Raw genomic sequence first — 17588 nt, 5'->3', positions numbered from 1 at the left:
TTTCTGGTTGTCTGACATCTTATTTTTTATCAATCAAATTTGCAAATATGTTAATGAGCACTTCTGCCCTTCAAGTGGAAAGGACTGGTGAAGCCAGTTTCCCATGCAGTTGAAAACAGTCTCTTTATTCCTAAAATTATTAAACCTGGGGTTTGGACCTAGAAGCCCTCATCTTGGGGTTCTACTGAACTACCGGCTTAAGCAAGTTACCTCTCTACAGATCACTTTCCTCACCTGTAGAAATTAGGTAAGAATAACAATTCAGAGAGTTGTGCTAGGGTTAAATGAGATAAAAGCCAGAAAAATGTGTCACATTGCACCCAGCACATCTTAAACTTAGTTTGCTTCCCTTTCAAGTTATTCATTTGTTTTGCAAAACTGTTTTCCCCCATTAAAAATGCAATAAACTCTGCAGGAATATTTTAGAATCATACATAATTTTAAATTATGGGCATATGTATTCATTAGGTTATTTATCATAATGATTTATTGTGATTGATAATAAATTCCATTACAACAATACTATTTTTTCTTTTTCTTTTCCTTATACGAGGGATTAAACCCAAGGCTTGCTCACTGAGCTACATCCTCAACACTTTTGTTTTTTAGACAGTATCTCTTTAAATCACTCAGGTTGGGTTCAAAATTGTGATCCTCCTGCCGCGGTGCCCCAAAGTGGTGGGCTTACAGATGTGCAACACCACATCTAGCAACTCCTTTTTAATATTAACCTAGAAAATCAGACATTCTACTCCAACATTCGCTTTCCGTCCCTGGTCTGACCACCATGTTGCCAACAGTCTATCCTGGCCTGATGTTAGCACCCGCCACATGCAATTCTCAATCCTAGTGCTGGTTTCCATCTCATTCCTATCTATGTCTGGGCTCTGGGTCTAAACTGCACCTTCCTAAACTGGCCTGTGTAGACATCTCCTATCCAGCACCTGTTTTAAATCTGCAGAAGGCAGAAGAAGTGGGTATATGAAGGGGGTATTGCTAAGCCAACATTAGTGACTTTCACCCTCTGCCCGTCACTTCTAGGGAAGAGCTGACAAGAGAACATCTGCTCATTCATCCATCCATTTCCATGTTGAATGTGATTTTCACCAATATCATGTACAAGACTTCTTTTTTAGGCTTCAAAATTTGGCTGAGATCAGGACTGTGGCCATTATCAAAGATGAAAAACTAGTAGATTTATGTCCAATTTCCAGCGTTTCATGAATGAGCCAGTGGGCATTGGCACCACAGCTGACACTTACCCAGCATGCCTCAGGGCATCCCAGAGGGTAAAGCTCACCATTACTGTTTGTATCAATCAATTCTCAGTGGAGGAACAGATTTAATACAAGATAGATACAGATATAGGTATAGATATAGATGATATACATAGATATAGATATGGATATCGATATAGATAGATATACATATATATATATATATATAAAATCTATATGAATTTACAATATAGGCTTACCATGACCACCTACAGAGTCATGTGTGGAAAAGTGCAAAAGAGCTGTCTGTGCACTGTAAGTCGAAAGGAATCAGTCGAAAGTCTAGAGCTCACTGCTGAGTCTCATGACAGTCTGCTTCAGTAAGTAGAAGGGTCAGCACCGAGAGCCAGGAAACAGACATCCAAGGAAATGTTTAAGACTGAAGCTCCTCAGGAGAAACAGAAGTGAGCCCTCCTTCTTCTTTCCTATTTTATTGCACTCAGGCTACAAGCCTATTTGTTGGTGCCACACACACCCATGGTAAACCCATCATCCAGACACATCTTCAGTAAATTCATCATCTGGACACACCCAGAACTGTACTGAACCCACTGTTGGGCATTTCTTACTCAATCACAAGATAGTTGACTATCACAGCATCCAAACTACTGTCTGAATACAGTTGCACAAGAAAATGCAAGAGTAGTTGGAAACTACTTTGGCTATTTATTTTGGCTATTATTTTGGCTATTTAACTGTGTTGGATTAACTATCATGTAGTGTTGTAGATATAGGAAAAATTATTTCCTCCATGAGGAGACATTCAAATACAAGTGATAGATTTATGGAAAAACAATGTCTTGATTTAACATATGAAATGACTTACAAATATATGGTTTTTTGGTAAATTAATGAATTTCTAGACTTGGTTATCTGATCATTTGTTTATCAACACTTAGAGGCCATTCTTAGAGGCAATTTTTATAAAGGGGAATGGAGGAGGGTTTATGCAAACTTGATCATTATGATACTGGCATGACTTTTAGGTGAAAATGATTTTTTCCTAAATACTAAAAGTTATTGTTTCCTTTTCAAACATTTAAGAGCCCTAGTCAGCCACAGAGGCTCATGCCTGTAATCCCAAGACTCTGGAAGGCTGAGGCAGGAGGGTCATAAATTTAAGCCCAGCCTCCTGGGCAACTTAGCAACCTATGGAGACCCTGTCTCAAATGCAAAAAATGTTGTAAAACATTGTAGATGTATCTCAGTGCAAAAGCCCTAGGTTCTATACCCAGTGCTGAATTTTTAAAAAGGCAGTGGCCTTGATTGAAAATGAAAAAAATTCAACAGAATGATAAATATCATCTACATAGAGCCATGTTTGTCATTCTTTTTTAGCACTATCTCAAACATGACTACCTGCAAACACAAGTCTAAAGCTTGCAGAAGAAATGAGGACGCTGCTTACCATATTTCCCCCAAAATAAGACCCGGTCTTATATTAATTTATGCACCAAAAGACCCAGTAGAGGGTGTCTTATTTGCCCATGTAAAACAATATACATTGATTTCCTTGAAATCTACCACTGAAGATTTACAAGACAGGAGTAGCAACAAAATGATGACAGGTAACAGTGAAGGTCCACACAAAAGCAATGGAAAATTACAGGCACCAAAATTCAGGAAATATTTCTTTTTGTCACATATATGTATTAAATACATTCACTACAATACATGATGTATTGAATCATGAAGATTCATATTAGATGCAACCATATCCATTCTTTATCAAGCATGCACATTATTCAGGTATTATGTCGGTACTCCAATGGGTCATTGAGCAGTAAGCCATGAGTTCATCTGTTTGTATAGGTGTTAACCTCTTGTCCAAAGGTGCCCACTTGGGTATTTATAAATACTTAATTAATATATATTATCATTTATTTTAAGCATAAATATCAATTGTGTTTAATTTTACATTATTTTATAATTCAGTACTTCCACTGTGTGTTGCAACAGACACACTAAACATATACATCTGGCTGATGATCTTAACTGGGCCTTGTTTTAGGAGGAGGGCTTATATTAAAATCATCCTGAAAAATCATGTTAGGGCTTATTTTCCGGGTAGGGCTTATTTTCAGGGAAATATGGTAGTTAAGGAACTAGCCACAGCATAACAAAGGATCACACCATGGTTGTAGAGCTAATTGAACATGAAGGTACAACTGAGGGACTCTCTGCTGAAGATAGCAGTCAGGAGCCCACCTAGGCCCAGCCCCTGGCAGTGAGGGATGATGGGTGGGAATCAGAGTCTAAGGGCACTGCTGGGGACACATTAGGAGCAGCCACTACAAATTCCATCGCTTATAAATAGGTTCTGCTCATTGACTTTAGGTAGAGACAACTGGTCAACTTTCCGTTGCAAATTTTACTTTTGTTTGGATTAACCTATAGTTCTATTTTCCCTTTTCATTCACATATATTGCACAATCCACCCCTTTGCTTAGCTTGCAACCTATCACCCTCAAGACACATAAGAAGAAAACAACACTCTGCCTTCACTAAACCATAGCTTAACTCAGTTCTCAGGAATGAATAAGGTCCGTTAGCATCCCCAATTTGATTTTCTTCCTGGAAGATTTTCTATAGGGTTGTAATCTTATCCTTACATCACATATTTTTCTTTTAGATCAATATTCTGTATCCTAAAAATCATATAGGAAGAATATGATATAATCCATCAGTTCAACGTGCACTGTGAAAAACAGAGAGAGAGAGACATAGCATAGAGTACACAAGGCGCCCTCTTGAGCAAGCAGAAATCAATTTACTCTGTGGTCGCAACTCATCCATTTCCCATTTTTTTTTTCCTTTATAGACCAAGATCACAACAATATTCAACAGAAGAACTGCCAAGAGGGTTAGAATAATGGAGCAAATGAGAACTGACAACAGAGGCATCAAGTGTAAACCTGACACAGAGCATAAAAATATTGTGAGATGAGTCCTTCTCCTTCCAAATTCTTCCATATGTGCCAGATATCTTCACTCTCTTTCCACGGTAAAGTATGGAAAATGGAATCACCAATTACAGTCAACAATGCTCTTCTGGTAACACCGTATGACTTATACTTTTGTCATACATGTCTTTAAATTGGTAGATAGTGGACATTAAAGTCACAAAATGTTTAACAGAAGCTTATTTTATTTACATTACCATAGTAATTCCCCTCCCAAAAAGGACTTAAGATAGTTTATAAGGAGAGATGGAAAAAAGATAAACAAAGGCAGATTTTACCTAGCGTAAGAATTGAAGTTGATCTTTTAGGAACAAACAGCACACAGTCCCCACTACTTCCTCTGGATAAGGTTTAGTGCATGTGGCAGAGAAGCTGGGTCACCAGTCCCACCACTGTCTGCCTCAAGGGTTCATGTGTGGTTGGACAGAAGTGAAAGTCAAAATTTGCTAAGAAAGTAGAAGGCAACAGATATATAGGTGAACAGTCTTGAAGCTGGGGGCCAGGAGTTATTTGTACTTTGAATTATTTACCATCAGCACTGAAAGCAGACCTACACAAAATCTACTACTCACAAAAATCCCATTTTTTCCCCAACTCCACACTCCCTCCCTCACTCCCGAATACACCATCAGGATAGGGGTCTCAGTCAGTGTATTCTTCACCAAGATACTGAACACAACCCTTACTCTAAGTGGTGAGGACCGTGTTCCAGGAGGTGTTTGGTTGTGAAATGTAATCTGAAGCCCCAGGAAGTCCTCTAATCACCACATCTGACTATTGACACAACTATTACCTGGGGTGGAGTAACTGTTCTTAAGACTCAAGCAAAAGACCCAGAAAGAACTGGAATTCTCAAAATGAAAAGCAGTTGAGATACAAAACAACAGAGGATCAATGGAGAAGTGTTTGTGTGCATATGTTCGTATGACATACATCATATGTAAATATACAAATTATTCAAAAAATAATTAGCATGAACATTACAAGCAATTGCACTTATGGGAAATGTGATAACTCACCAGAGCTGGTAGTTACTAGGCCAGATTCTGCTCTAAATGTTACATAGTATTCTAATAGTATTGCAGTATATATAATATAATATATATAGTAGTATTTTATAGTATCCTGTATAGTATTTTCATTCTAATCCCCAAGAGCAAGCTCTAGAAAATAGGTACCATTCTTATGTTACAGATAAGATCACTGTTTAGTGAGATTAAGTCATTCACAGTGGGTCACCCAGATAATGGAAAAAATGAAGATTGTGTAACTGGTACCAAAATACATTTAGATAGGAGCAGTTTGTTCTGGTGCAGGTTAACTTTAGTCTACAACAGTGTATGGTATACTTCAAAATAACTAGAAAAGTCCAAAGTTTCCCAAATATAGAAATGATAAATGTTTGAGAAGAAATGCTAATACCCTGATTTCACCATTAAACATCATATACACATAACAAGTTACCATTCTGTGCTCCATAAATATGTATAAATATGCAACAAAAATAAATTAAAACTTTTAAAACAGCCTGCTTGATTCCAAAGACCAGTATCTGACCATTGCATTGTGCTGCCTCCTAGTGGCAAGAATTGGTAATTGGCAAACTGAATTCTGCCTTTGTTATTTCTTTAGAATTCTTTCTGCACTTGAAACATGACACGATCTCCAAGCCCTTTTTATTTCCAGAGTTAGGAAAACATCAGTGTATTCAATTGATTCTTATGCTTCAGGGGCCTGCAGAAACCACAGACGCAGGGCCCAGTCAGGGCCAGCAGGATGGCCAAGGGCAAGGCTACAAGCTGTGCCAGGACCTGAAGAGCTTCCTTAGTGACGTCAAGTGATACATGGAAGTTCAAAGAGAGTGTCCAAGATGCTGCAGGAGATCAACAGCAGTGATATGGAGATATCCAGCCTATCATGGAGAATCATGATCTTCTTCACGTAGACTTTGAAGGCTTCACATTATATCCAGAAGTAAATCTCAATCATGTATATTTCAAACTATGTAGCCCAGGCTGATCTCAAGCTAACAGCAGCTCTGTGCTTGACTGCACAGACATGTGCCACCATGCCTGGCTCAACTGTATTTTTATATGATAGCAACATATATGCAGAAAATAAAATTTTAAATTAGTGTTTACTGTAGCATCAAACATGACACGCCTATAAATAAATCTAGTAAATGTATAAGACTTCTACACTGAAAACTGGAAAACATAATTGAAAAAAATTTTGAATACCTAAGTAAACAGGACATATCCTCTTCACTGATTGGAAAACTAAATATTTATCAAGATGTCAATTCTCCTGAAGTTGGCCTATAGATTCAGTACAATCCCAGTAGAAATCCCTTTTGAGGGGAGGATATAGAAAGCAGTTTCTAAGATCGATATGGAGGTTTTGATATAGGTATTAAACTATACAAAAAGCACTGAGAATGATAAAGAAGCAGATAAAGGCTATAATTCACATCTTTATACATCAAGTAAATGGCAACTTTTATGAAATAAACTAGTGAATACTCAAAAAAATCTAGATGCCAAAGTTTCTCAATCTAAGATAAAGGAAATGGACCAAACAGTAACAGGAGATGTAAGCAACAGGATCGCAAAGCTAAGCCTTTATGGACAGTGAAGAATTCACAAAAGATAAAAGTAAAATGGAAATGGAAATGGCCCTCACATAAGCACAAAGAATCTCAAACACATTGCTAAGTGGGGAATGGAAGTAAATAGATAAACAAAGGAACAAACAAGCAGGCAGTGTGAAAGCACTCTTTCTCCTGGGGGAGCAGTCACCCCCTTAGCATTCCTACAGACAAGGCAAACTATTAAACTCCCAGAGAGGAAAATCCGATATGTGTGGCTATAAAGACATCCTCATTTGTAACTCTCCTTTCCACAAGCAAGAAAACCTGACCAAACCACCACCTATGAACCAAATATCCAATGTGGGCCAATCTGTGAAAGCAAAAGATTAGGCAGAAACAAAAGATCAGAGTGGTAGCTGTGGGCTCCACTGGGGCAAATCCGCACTGTAGAGCACTGTGTCCCTCTCATCAGTTTGCAAGGACCCTGTGTCTCATGTCTGAGCACCAGTTTATACTTTTGTTTTCTTTTCTTTTATTTGCTTTACGTATTTATTTAGTAGTGCTGAAAATCAAACCAGAGCCTTGAGCATGTGAGGCACCGAACTACATCCCCAGCCCTGTATTTTTCAATTAAGAAAAAAAAATGTAAACTGAAAAAAACTTACATAATATCTTTCATGAAGGAAAGAAATAGAAAAGAATATTTGTGCTTCATTTAAGAGAGAAAGGAAGAAAGGAAAAAGGGAAAGAGGAAAGGAGAAGGAGGGAAAAGGAAAGAGCGAAGGGAGAAAACAGGGAATGACATGGAGAAAGACAGAAGCAATATGTTTGTGATAATTTTTATATAACTTTTATTTTGAACCATATACATTTTGTAATATATTAAAGATTAAAAGTAAGTCAAAAACTCTTAAATTTAAAATAAACAGAGGCAAGTGAATCTAAGTATAAAGTAAATTAGTAACATAGCTCCACAGGAAAAATAAAACAGTTAATGTGCCTTTAAAACAGAATTTTAGCTGGGTGTGGTGGCACACACCTGTGATCCCGGAACTCCGGAGGCTGACACAGCAGGATTGTTGCAAGTTCAAGGCCAGCGTAGGCTACAAAGTGAGCTCGAGTTCAGCCTGAACTGCATAGCAAGACCCTGTCTCAAAAAGACAAAAAAATAAAAAATAAAACAGAGCTTTAATCATGTGTTCTTGATGGGCTTTAAGGACAAAAAGAACTAAACCAAAATATGCACATTCATTTAGTGATTTTCTTGTAAACAGTAATAATCAGATTTTGAAAATCTGCACATATATCATAGCACACAGCAATTAAGTTGTTATATTAGCAAAAAGATTTGTGGTGCAAGAGACCCAAAAGATTAAATTTAATAGTAAGTAAAATCCTATAAATCTTGACTTGGTTGAAGATATCAATACAAATTAATTACTTTGAAATACATGAACATTTCCTTTGGTGGGGGCACAATTCTGAGATTAAGCCCAGGGCCTCACACATGCCCACCAAGTGCTCTACCACTGAGCAACAGCCCCTTTCCCTAAATTTCAATGTTTGCTTCACAAGAGCCAGGAACAATGTCACCTTCATAACACTGTGTATTCCAAGCTCCAGGACTTTGCTCCTGAAGTGTCATTAGCTACTTAAGACTCCTTGAAAAAGCTGTGGTTCCAGGTCTCCAGTAGGAAAAGTACAGGTAATTCTAAGACATCTTACTCTTCCAGAAAGTATGGAACCAAAGACAAGGTTTTTATATCAAAAAGACACAACAATCTTGCAGGGGTTTCTACTGGCCAAAGTTTGAATATGTAAAACAGCTAAAGTATTAAAAAGAGAAATAAATGAAAGGGTAAATCAGACATCAGAGACCCTGTGGTGGTAGAAACGTGTTCTATCTTGACATAACCAATGTCAGTATTCTTGTGGTCCTGAATTATTCCTTTCAAGATGTCACCACTGGGGGAAGTTACACCATTCTTTCTGTATTCTTTCTTATAATTGTATGTGAATCTATAATAATTATCTCATGATAAAACTTTTTTAAAAAATAATAAAGGTAACTCTAATTGCTTAGAGCACATGAAATACAATAGGGGCCTAAAAAGTAAAAAACAGAATTGCCTTCTTTAAAATATTAACAATGTTGTTGAAGGTGACTATTACACAACTCCTTATTCTGAAAATCACTGAAGTAAGGATACACACTGCATTTCAGAAGGATAACCAGATATTCCCAGTTCCTAGGGCACAGCTCTTCTTTATGGAAGAATGACAAGTAATAAGCATAAAAGAAATTGTTGTTTTGGGAACCCAAAGTTTTAATTAAGGCCAAAATTTTGGATTGGTTTTGTTGAATTGGGAGGAATTTTTTCAATTGGGTTGGGGACCCGGAAGGGGGGGGGGGGAAAGGGAGGGAGTTAAAAGGGAAAATTAAACCAGGAAAGGAGGAACCATTGGAACCAAGGTTTTTTTAATTAGGGGGGGGAAGGGGGTTTGAAGGGGGGGGGGGGAGTTGGGGAAAAAAGAATTAAGAGATAGTATGCACAGGTACAAATTCGCTATGATGAATGGGATCATTACGTATATTTTAAAATGTACCAATAAATTTAATTAATTTTTTAAAAAGGAAATGATAAAACAGTAGAAATCACCATTTCATCCCTGGCATGAATAACTGATTCAAGTAATAACCATGACACATGCTAAAAGCATTAGGTAAAGGGTCTTGGGGATCAACACTCACACCGGTGCTGAAGTATTCCCTCACAATTGGCCTCGAAGTCACAAGAAGGAAAACAGAACTTTACAATGGAGAGCTGTGACTATCACCACTTTATTCAAGGGGCAATGCCTCATTCACATCACTCACAGTAGAAAAAGCAGATATTTTCATATGCTTTGGTCTAATGAAAATTAGAACACAGATTCACCTATAAAGTATCCTTTCTCACATGTGTCAATGAATGAACCCAGCCTTTAATTCTCATTTCTAGCTTTCAGGAAAGACAATTTATCACTACAAAAGAATTAGATACTGTAAACAAAAGTAGGACAGTCTATAAGACAACTGTCATAATGTCTTTAAAAAGCCAAAGTCATAAAAGAAGGATGAAGTCTTGCATTAGGTTTTAAGTACAATTAAGAAACATTCAATACATAGAAATTAAGAAATAGGGCTGGGGGTTTAGCTCAGCGGCAAAGTGCCTGCCTGGCAAGTGCAAGGTCGTGAGTTTGGTTCCCTGTACCAGAGAAAAACCAAAAAAAAAAAAGAAATTAAGAAATGTAAGAAACCTATATACACTGCCTGGTATTTGACTGCATCCCTGCTAGGCAAATCCCTTGAAATCTAGATAACGGTGGGACTTAAGCTGAAGTGCATAAGTGTGGTTAATTTTGTTAAATATGCTCGTGGAATTGTGGCTTCATAAGAAAATGTTGTTCTTTTTAGAGCTGAATACTGCAGGCTATGTAAACCAAAGTTGATGGTGTCTGTAACTTATTCTAAAATAATTTCAACACAAGAAAGAGCTAGAAAAGGCAAATAATACAAAACAACATTTTTTAAAACTAGGAAAGGGACACATGGTGCTCATATTCTATTCTAATTGTTTACTATATATTTGAAAATGTATTTATTGCCCCTCTTCCATTCTACCTACTCTTTCCATGGAACAAATAAATATTAGTTAATATTAATAATAGTTAGAAATGTTTTTAACTACACATAATGGAAAAGCCAAGTACAGTGGCTTAAACAAAGCAGAGCTTGATTTTTTTTTCAACACAGCAAGTACCAAGGAAAGTGTGTGTCAGCACTGCGGTCTCCAACATGGCCTTGGGCTTTCCCTCCCTGTTGTAACACAATGGTGCACAGCCACTGACCACAAGAGGGGCAGCCCGAGTGGACTTCCCCTGTGTGTCTGTTGTCGGCCTTCCCCAGAGAACTGCAAGACTGGGAAGCTGAGGACCTCAGTGTTCCCAGGGAGGCAGAGGATGCGAGGGCTGTAGCACTGTAGCGGGGCCTTGGACTGTCAGTCCTCCCAGGATGCCTGGCTCATCGCTGCCCTTTTCCTCATGGTGAGATGTTATCTGCAGGTCTTCTGGGAAGAACTCTCCCTGGCACACACGCCTGCGCTACTGTACCTGGTAATGTCTGCCTAACTGTGGAGCTCAGTGTTAGGAAATGCACTAGCTGCAGAGCAAACCACATCCTCCTCTCAGCTTTGCATTGCTTTGCTGCAAGAGATGTAAGCTTCCATCTGCTACTTTGAGTACTTGTTTTCTCACTTCGCCAGAACAAAGATAGGGAACACTATGGACACCCCAAAACTCACTTCGCATTTGGCTATTACACATATTTTACATATTCCCTAATGTGCTATAGTCTGTGTGTCACATAAATTGCTATTAAACTCTTAAAGAACTAATGCTTCTCTCCGTGTTGCGGACTTGCTAGGGGTGGCAAACCCTAACCCTAAATTTCCCACTGTCAACTCAATCACTTTTTCCAGTGCAATCTGTGAGTTTGGGAAATAGAAGTGTCCCCAAGTCAAGAATGACGCCGTGTATGTCTCTGGCAGACTTCTAAAGGATAGCACCTGCCAGGAGCCAATTCCTACACAATTCCACATCCCTGATCTCCCCCATGATGTTCTTCATAGATTTTGACTCTATGTAGAGTTCAGGCAGGCTTTGATTTCTCCCAGATTTCCTTCTTCTACTCAGAACCACTCGAGTCAAATCCCCTTGCTATGTTGCTGGGTTGAGTATACAAGATCCTCTCTCATGGGACCTGTGGCCTTTCAATGGCTCCAGCTTCACACTGCAATGTTGGGGTTACCACTTTGCCTCAAAAGGCCTCATGCCTCTGATTCTTGCCCATCACAGAAGATACTCCTGACTAGTGGGATTAGCCCGCTCTTAAGGTTGGGAACTCATCTCTGCCCCTTTTCCCTCTGGGAACAAGATTTCCACAGAGTGAGGTGTTTCCTGCCTGGGCTCCATTTTATCTGCACAGCGGTGTATTTGGGATGTTTTATGTATATTCTTACACTGAAACTGTGTTGCATTTTGTATTTTATGCTATCTTGCAGATTTGGGTGCCAGCACTATGCCCATAGTCCATAAAATGAGTCTGACAACATCTCCAATATAGTGGTGCTCAGGCAATCACCCTACTATTAACATGAGCAAAACTACACCCCACAACCTCCCTTCCTTCTCTGACAGGAGCAGGCTAAAGTTCTTACCATAGAGCAAACGAAGAATAAACCAACACATATTACTATGCTAAAAACTTGAACCCCACATATGATCTTAAGCACTGTATTGCTAAAGGGGATTATTTGATATTTAAAAGCAAGAAAAAACCCTCTTAATGACGTCAACTAGACCAGCACATATTCAGAGGAAGATGCTTAACTACTTTAACAATTGTGTTCCGTGATTATTGCTTATTTAAGGTATTTCTTCAATTGCAAGCCATATTTCCAAAGGAAATCATGTTTCAATGAGATTTCTAAGTTTAGCAAAATAGTGTAGATAGTACGTTTCCCTATAGTTAATCTTTTTCAGAGCGGTTTTAATTCCTTCTTGACCTTACAGCTTTTATTTTATGCTATGTTGTTTGTTTCCTTGAGAATTCTTTTTGGCTTGGTTTTTCCTCTATAAACTAGTTTGATTTAACTTATACTAGCAGTTATATTTAATACCCTCCATTTTATTGGTTTATTTTTCCAATGGTAAAATTTTAAAGCTAACTGACTTCCTTCTAAAGTATTTTTAATATGCTTTTACTTTTCCCTTTTTAAATTCCAGTCATAATTAGTTTTATTTTTTTATCTTTACTCTTCACTGTTTAGACATTTGTGTTGCTTCCACACAATGATTTTTAACTTGTGTTAACTGGACACTCATTTTATAACTTCTCACATTTTTGTTTTACTCTCATTTCTTCCCTCTATGAACTGCTGTCTTCAGTCAGCTAGATGTGGTCTATGAGTCATGCACGTTCCAGACAAAGGCCTATTTCTTACATTCCTATTTCTGGTATTCTTACATTTCTTACAAAAGTACCCCACTACTTTTGTCCACCTTTTCTTTGCATTATTTACTGCATAGTTAGGAATTGTAATCAGTGCCCAGGCAAGGATAATGGTCTTTGGCAGTACCACAACTGTGACCATTTCTAAGAGCAGTTTCTCCAGTGCTATTTGTCGATTTTCTGATGAGCGAAATTCCAAGCTCTTGGAACTGATTCATAGTGAGTAGGAACACAAATCTACCTTCTTGAAATAAGTTTTTGCCTGTTCAGCAATTGCTATTATCATAGAAACGGCATGCAATACAGTAAATGTTTATTAAATGACATTATTATCACAATGCTGCGTCAAATACAGCACACATCCATGACACTGCATCTCGTCGTCCTCACTCTGGCTGTGGTAACTGTAATAGTTTCATTTCCCTCCCTGCTTAAACTTTCTTCACACTGAGTTTTTGTTGTTCTCTTAAGAGAGATGATCACAAGCAGCCTTCTGTTAAAAATCACCAATAGTTCTCTAATGCCAAATTCCAGGGAATTTTGATTACATTTCTAGCTTCATTTCTAGTTATACACTGCCCACTTGAGCCTGGTCAAGGAATAGGCCCTCACATTCACTCTTGCCTAACTTTTCCAGTTCCATTCTCTGTACTTCTGAGCACCATTTCTTGCAAAATTTCACATCCAATATCCCAAATTTCACTCTCACTTCCTGATTCCACAGCAAGAATTATTGCCTTACTCTATACTTTTTCAGTATTTTACACATAATTTATTGTATTAATTTACTTGAATCCAGACTAATTCTTTAGAGCAATTAATTATCTTTTTATAACAAACTATTATAAGAATGCCTGGTAGTTACTACTATGAAGGATTTTAGCACCTTAATGGCTATTCACAAAGCCTAAATTCAATTTTTAACATTAGACAATTTATCTCCCTAACTACACTGGAAGCCAAATGATAGTCTTTTGCTTAGAAAATGTGTTCTTACAGTTCCGCCCAGAAAACCACGTTTAATTTTGCATTTGTATTAGTGTTCCTACACCCTGATAACTGAATTCTACCTCAACACTGGTCCTAGATGCTGACTTTCCCTTCTCATAAAAGAGAAGGTTGGCAAAGTAGAAAATCAGGATATGGCTACACAAATCGAATTCCAGCACCCAGTAGCTCCAACCTTAGCATAAGGTTCAAACTCTCACTTTTAAAAATATGGTTTACATGTTTTGTGTTTTATGTTTTGCTTTATTACATACAGGTTTTTAAAAAACACTGACACAACATGGCCATAGAAATTTATATATTCATTAATTATTTGTGTGTGTGATAGTGAAGAATGAACCAAGGGCCTTTTGAACTACATCCCCAGTTCCCCCTCCTATTTGAAATTTTGACCCAGGATCTCACTAAATTGCCCAGAACGGTCTCAAATTTGCAATCCTTCTGCCTCAGCTTCCCATAGTGCTGAGTGCCTGAGTGTAGAAAATTGCTTTTAATTACAACCTGTCATGCAACTGGCACAGACTACCATCATCATTTCACGACTGAGTTAATGCAGCAGTCACTTGTAAATGGAACAGGAAAGGTAGTATTAATAATTTAAACACTTGAAATATATGGCACATGGACTTAAAACCTGATTTTTAAAAACCTTTCATAGCGTGCTTTTTCATTTTATTCAAACTGGTATTTTGCCTTGCAGGCCCTAGGTGTATTTGATCAGAGGACTGTTTGCTATCTTTCTTTTCACAAAGATGTATCAATAGATTCATAGCACTTGCGTGACCAGAATTTACCATATTTTCATTTCTTCTGTATTATGTACTTTGCGAACATACCCATCACACTGTGCCTGACACACAATAATCAAATGTTTCTTTTCCTTAATGGTCATTAACTTTACAATCTAATTATACATGATTACCTCCCAGAGTTAACCCACATCAAGTGATAAATCAATACAATGAAATCAGGCTTCAGAGATTTCACCAAGGATTTAATGAATGAAAGATGCAGTGTGGCCATATTCCATGAAATGTGATTAGCAACAGGGAGACTGCAACCCTACTGAATCAAACAGAAGTATTGTGAGACATCCAAAAGTCTTATGCATATAATTGCTATAATGTAGACAGCTTGATAAATAAGGTTATCTCTTGTGCTTTATCTACTTTAGATCATACACTTTAAATACAGATGACATACATAACGAAATTCTGGCTTCAGAGTTCTAAGTATTACTTTGCTACAGACCTTATTCCCCACAATTTACATGGGAAGACTCAGCCTTTGGTAAAAATAACTTATTTCCATGACAATTTTTAAAGGATACCACTAATGTTCACTGTCCTTTGTGTAGACTTTTGGTAAGGGGGTGGCTAGAGGCTCTTTACTCTCAGTAAGTGCTCTAGGCTGATGGATAAACACACTAAATTTAACACCTTGGTTGTTTGCAGCTCTGACGAAACCACTATTGGCAGTCATCGTGATGGCTTTTAAGGTGTCTCCTGTCCCAAAAATCGTTAATGAACGGCTGTTAATTTTTGAACTGGCCACTAGTTTCAAGGCACGCTCGGAAGGCTGGTCTGGTACCACACTGATTCGCTTAATTAGAACAGCAGCCCTCTCTCTCTCCCCAGGTCCTCCTAAGGTATCTAGAATAGACTGAAAATCCTTGACAGCAGATTCGCAGGCAAACAACTCCTTGTCCTTCATGAATGCCTCTAGCTGAGGTAGAACCTGCTCTTTCCTCTCTTGTTCTGCTTGTTCCGTGAGCACTTTTTCTTTGAAGATAAAGTGGCAACCTCCATAGCTGAGAGCAGACACATAGGTGATTAAGGTAGTAATGTCCAGATTGACTCTTTTACACACATCAACCTTAATCTCTGTTGGAAATGCAACACTCGCTAGGATATTTTCTCGGTCTACTCTGGTCACTTGTAAAAGTTCCAGGCCCTCCTCATCAGATTCACTCTCACTCAGCTGAAGCTCTTCAGGGTGATCTAGAGAGTTCACTGCCACTATGTCTCCCCTCACAGATACACCCATTTCCTTCAGCTTCTCTGCCATAGGGCTGGAGACACTGTTGTAAAATGCAAAGATGATGTGGGGGTTGCTGTACTGCACGGGCTGCTGGTGACTGGCTTGGAGGAAGTCTTCGGCCTGCTCAATGATGCTTTTGTCACCATACTGGCCCCTGCCCAGCCAGATGTTATGCAGTGCTTCAGCCTTCCGGCCAATGGCTTTCACCCAAGTATGGCCACCATTTGCCACGACATCCACCACAAGGGTCTGCTTTTCTCCCAAGGTGTCTGTGTAACCAAAGACGTGAAGAACGCTAACAACTTCTTCCAGGTTTTCTGCGGATTCCACAATGGCTCTCAAATGTGTTAGATTCGTGCTTTTCAAATGAGATTCTTTAATAGCTACTTTCCCAGCTTCTACTTTCTGTAAAAATTTTAATTCTGCCTTCAATTTGCTGCACAGCTTTGCACCCCCTTCTATGCCACCTTTTCTTGAGCCTGAAAGTGACTCTGCTCTCTTGATCAGTTCCTTGGCTATGGCGATTCGTTCACAGAGCATGGAGTGAGCAGACATGCTGACAGCATTATTCCTTTCCTGTGAAAAGAAAACAAACAAGAATTCAAACCCTTCTCCAAAATGACGAGGCTTAAAAGCAATCTATCGACAAAGTTTATGGGAGGCAAGTCGATGAACTTGGACTTCTGTGAGTCTAACTTTGAAGGGCCTCCTTCCCTTGATCGCTAAGGAAAGCTACACGGAACTTAGGAACTTTGTGTAGGTATGCTGGATCTTGGCACACTTGTTTAGACCTTTATTTCTTCAGAAGCCAGGGGTGCTATTGCTATCCCAGCAGAGGAATTCTGGTAACTTTCAGAACATCCACATAAAATGCTTAGCATGAAACGAGGCACACCGTAGCTGGTGAGCAGTGTGCAAAGCCGGCGTGTGCACCCCTGCCGGGCCGCGCTTGTCTCCCCCGCCTCCTCCCTCCACGCGGTCTCTAACCAGCTCCTCCCAGCTTCGCGGGGCACTGGGTCCCGACCCGGAATCAGCACCGGCTCGGCTGCACGTTAACAGACCGAGATGGCCGCGGCCCGCCCGCTCCACGCTCCCGCCGGGGCAGGGGGGCGCCGACTCCACCGCGGCGAACGGGACGGAGCGGAGCGGGGCTGGGCGCAGGGCACAGGGCGCAGGACACAGGGCGCAGGCCGCAGCCGAGCGGGCTCCGTGCCGCGGGCGCACCGCCGCCCCTCCCTCCCGCGGGCCGCCTGCCCCTCCTCTCCCCCCCTCCCGGCTTCTCACCGGCAGCGCCCAGGACCGCGAGCGTGAGCGGGCGGCGCGGGCACGCGAAGCCGGGACCCCGGAGCCCTCACCCAGCACAGCCCGCCTCACTTGGCGCCGGTGCCGCTCGGCCCGAGAGGACACCCTGCCCCCGCCTCCAGCGCCTCCTGCGTCACGTGACCCCGCGCCGGGCGACGCTGAGTCCGCGATTCCCAGGCGGCTGCGTGGCCTGTGGGACGCCGCTGACGCCGGCGTGGCGGCCATGTTTGTTGAGGGCACCCCGCTCTCTTCTGCGGGGCTAGACGCTAAGCTGCAAGAGACCAGCCCCAAGGCACCAAGAGAGGGCGGGGTGGAGCGCCAGCTTCGCCAAGGCGCAGGTGGGGCTCCACTGCACT

General features: G+C 40.0%; 1 protein-coding gene across 4 annotated transcripts; it reads right to left on the bottom strand.

Moving 5' to 3' along the window:
* Window positions 1-14863: 14863 nt before the first annotated feature.
* Window positions 14864-17366, bottom strand: LOC102013148 (chromosome unknown open reading frame, human C7orf25). Of its 4 annotated transcripts, none has more exons than XM_005397720.2 (2): window positions 17215-17366; window positions 14864-16506 (listed from the first exon to the last, which is right to left on the bottom strand). In XM_005397720.2, exon 2 carries the CDS (start codon window positions 16483-16485, stop codon window positions 15223-15225), a length of 1263 nt encoding a protein of 420 aa, XP_005397777.1. In that variant the 5' UTR covers window positions 16486-16506; window positions 17215-17366; the 3' UTR covers window positions 14864-15222. The 4 variants fall into 4 exon arrangements, with proteins under 4 accessions (XP_005397777.1, XP_005397773.1, XP_013376747.1 ...); XM_005397716.2 differs by having other exon boundaries at window positions 17286-17357; XM_013521293.1 differs by having other exon boundaries at window positions 17305-17347.
* Between the last annotated feature and the right edge of the window lie 222 nt (window positions 17367-17588).

This window comes from Chinchilla lanigera, unplaced genomic scaffold (genome assembly GCF_000276665.1).
Source record: "Chinchilla lanigera isolate Chin_1 unplaced genomic scaffold, ChiLan1.0 scaffold00059, whole genome shotgun sequence".
Taxonomy (NCBI): domain Eukaryota; kingdom Metazoa; phylum Chordata; class Mammalia; order Rodentia; family Chinchillidae; genus Chinchilla; species Chinchilla lanigera.
This window is presented reverse-complemented; position numbering and strand designations above follow the sequence as displayed.

Excerpts from the sequence above, each read along its gene's own strand:
- LOC102013148 (XM_005397720.2), bottom strand. The coding sequence starts at position 16,485 with ATGTCTGCTCACTCCATGCTCTGTGAACGAATCGCCATAGCCAAGGAA.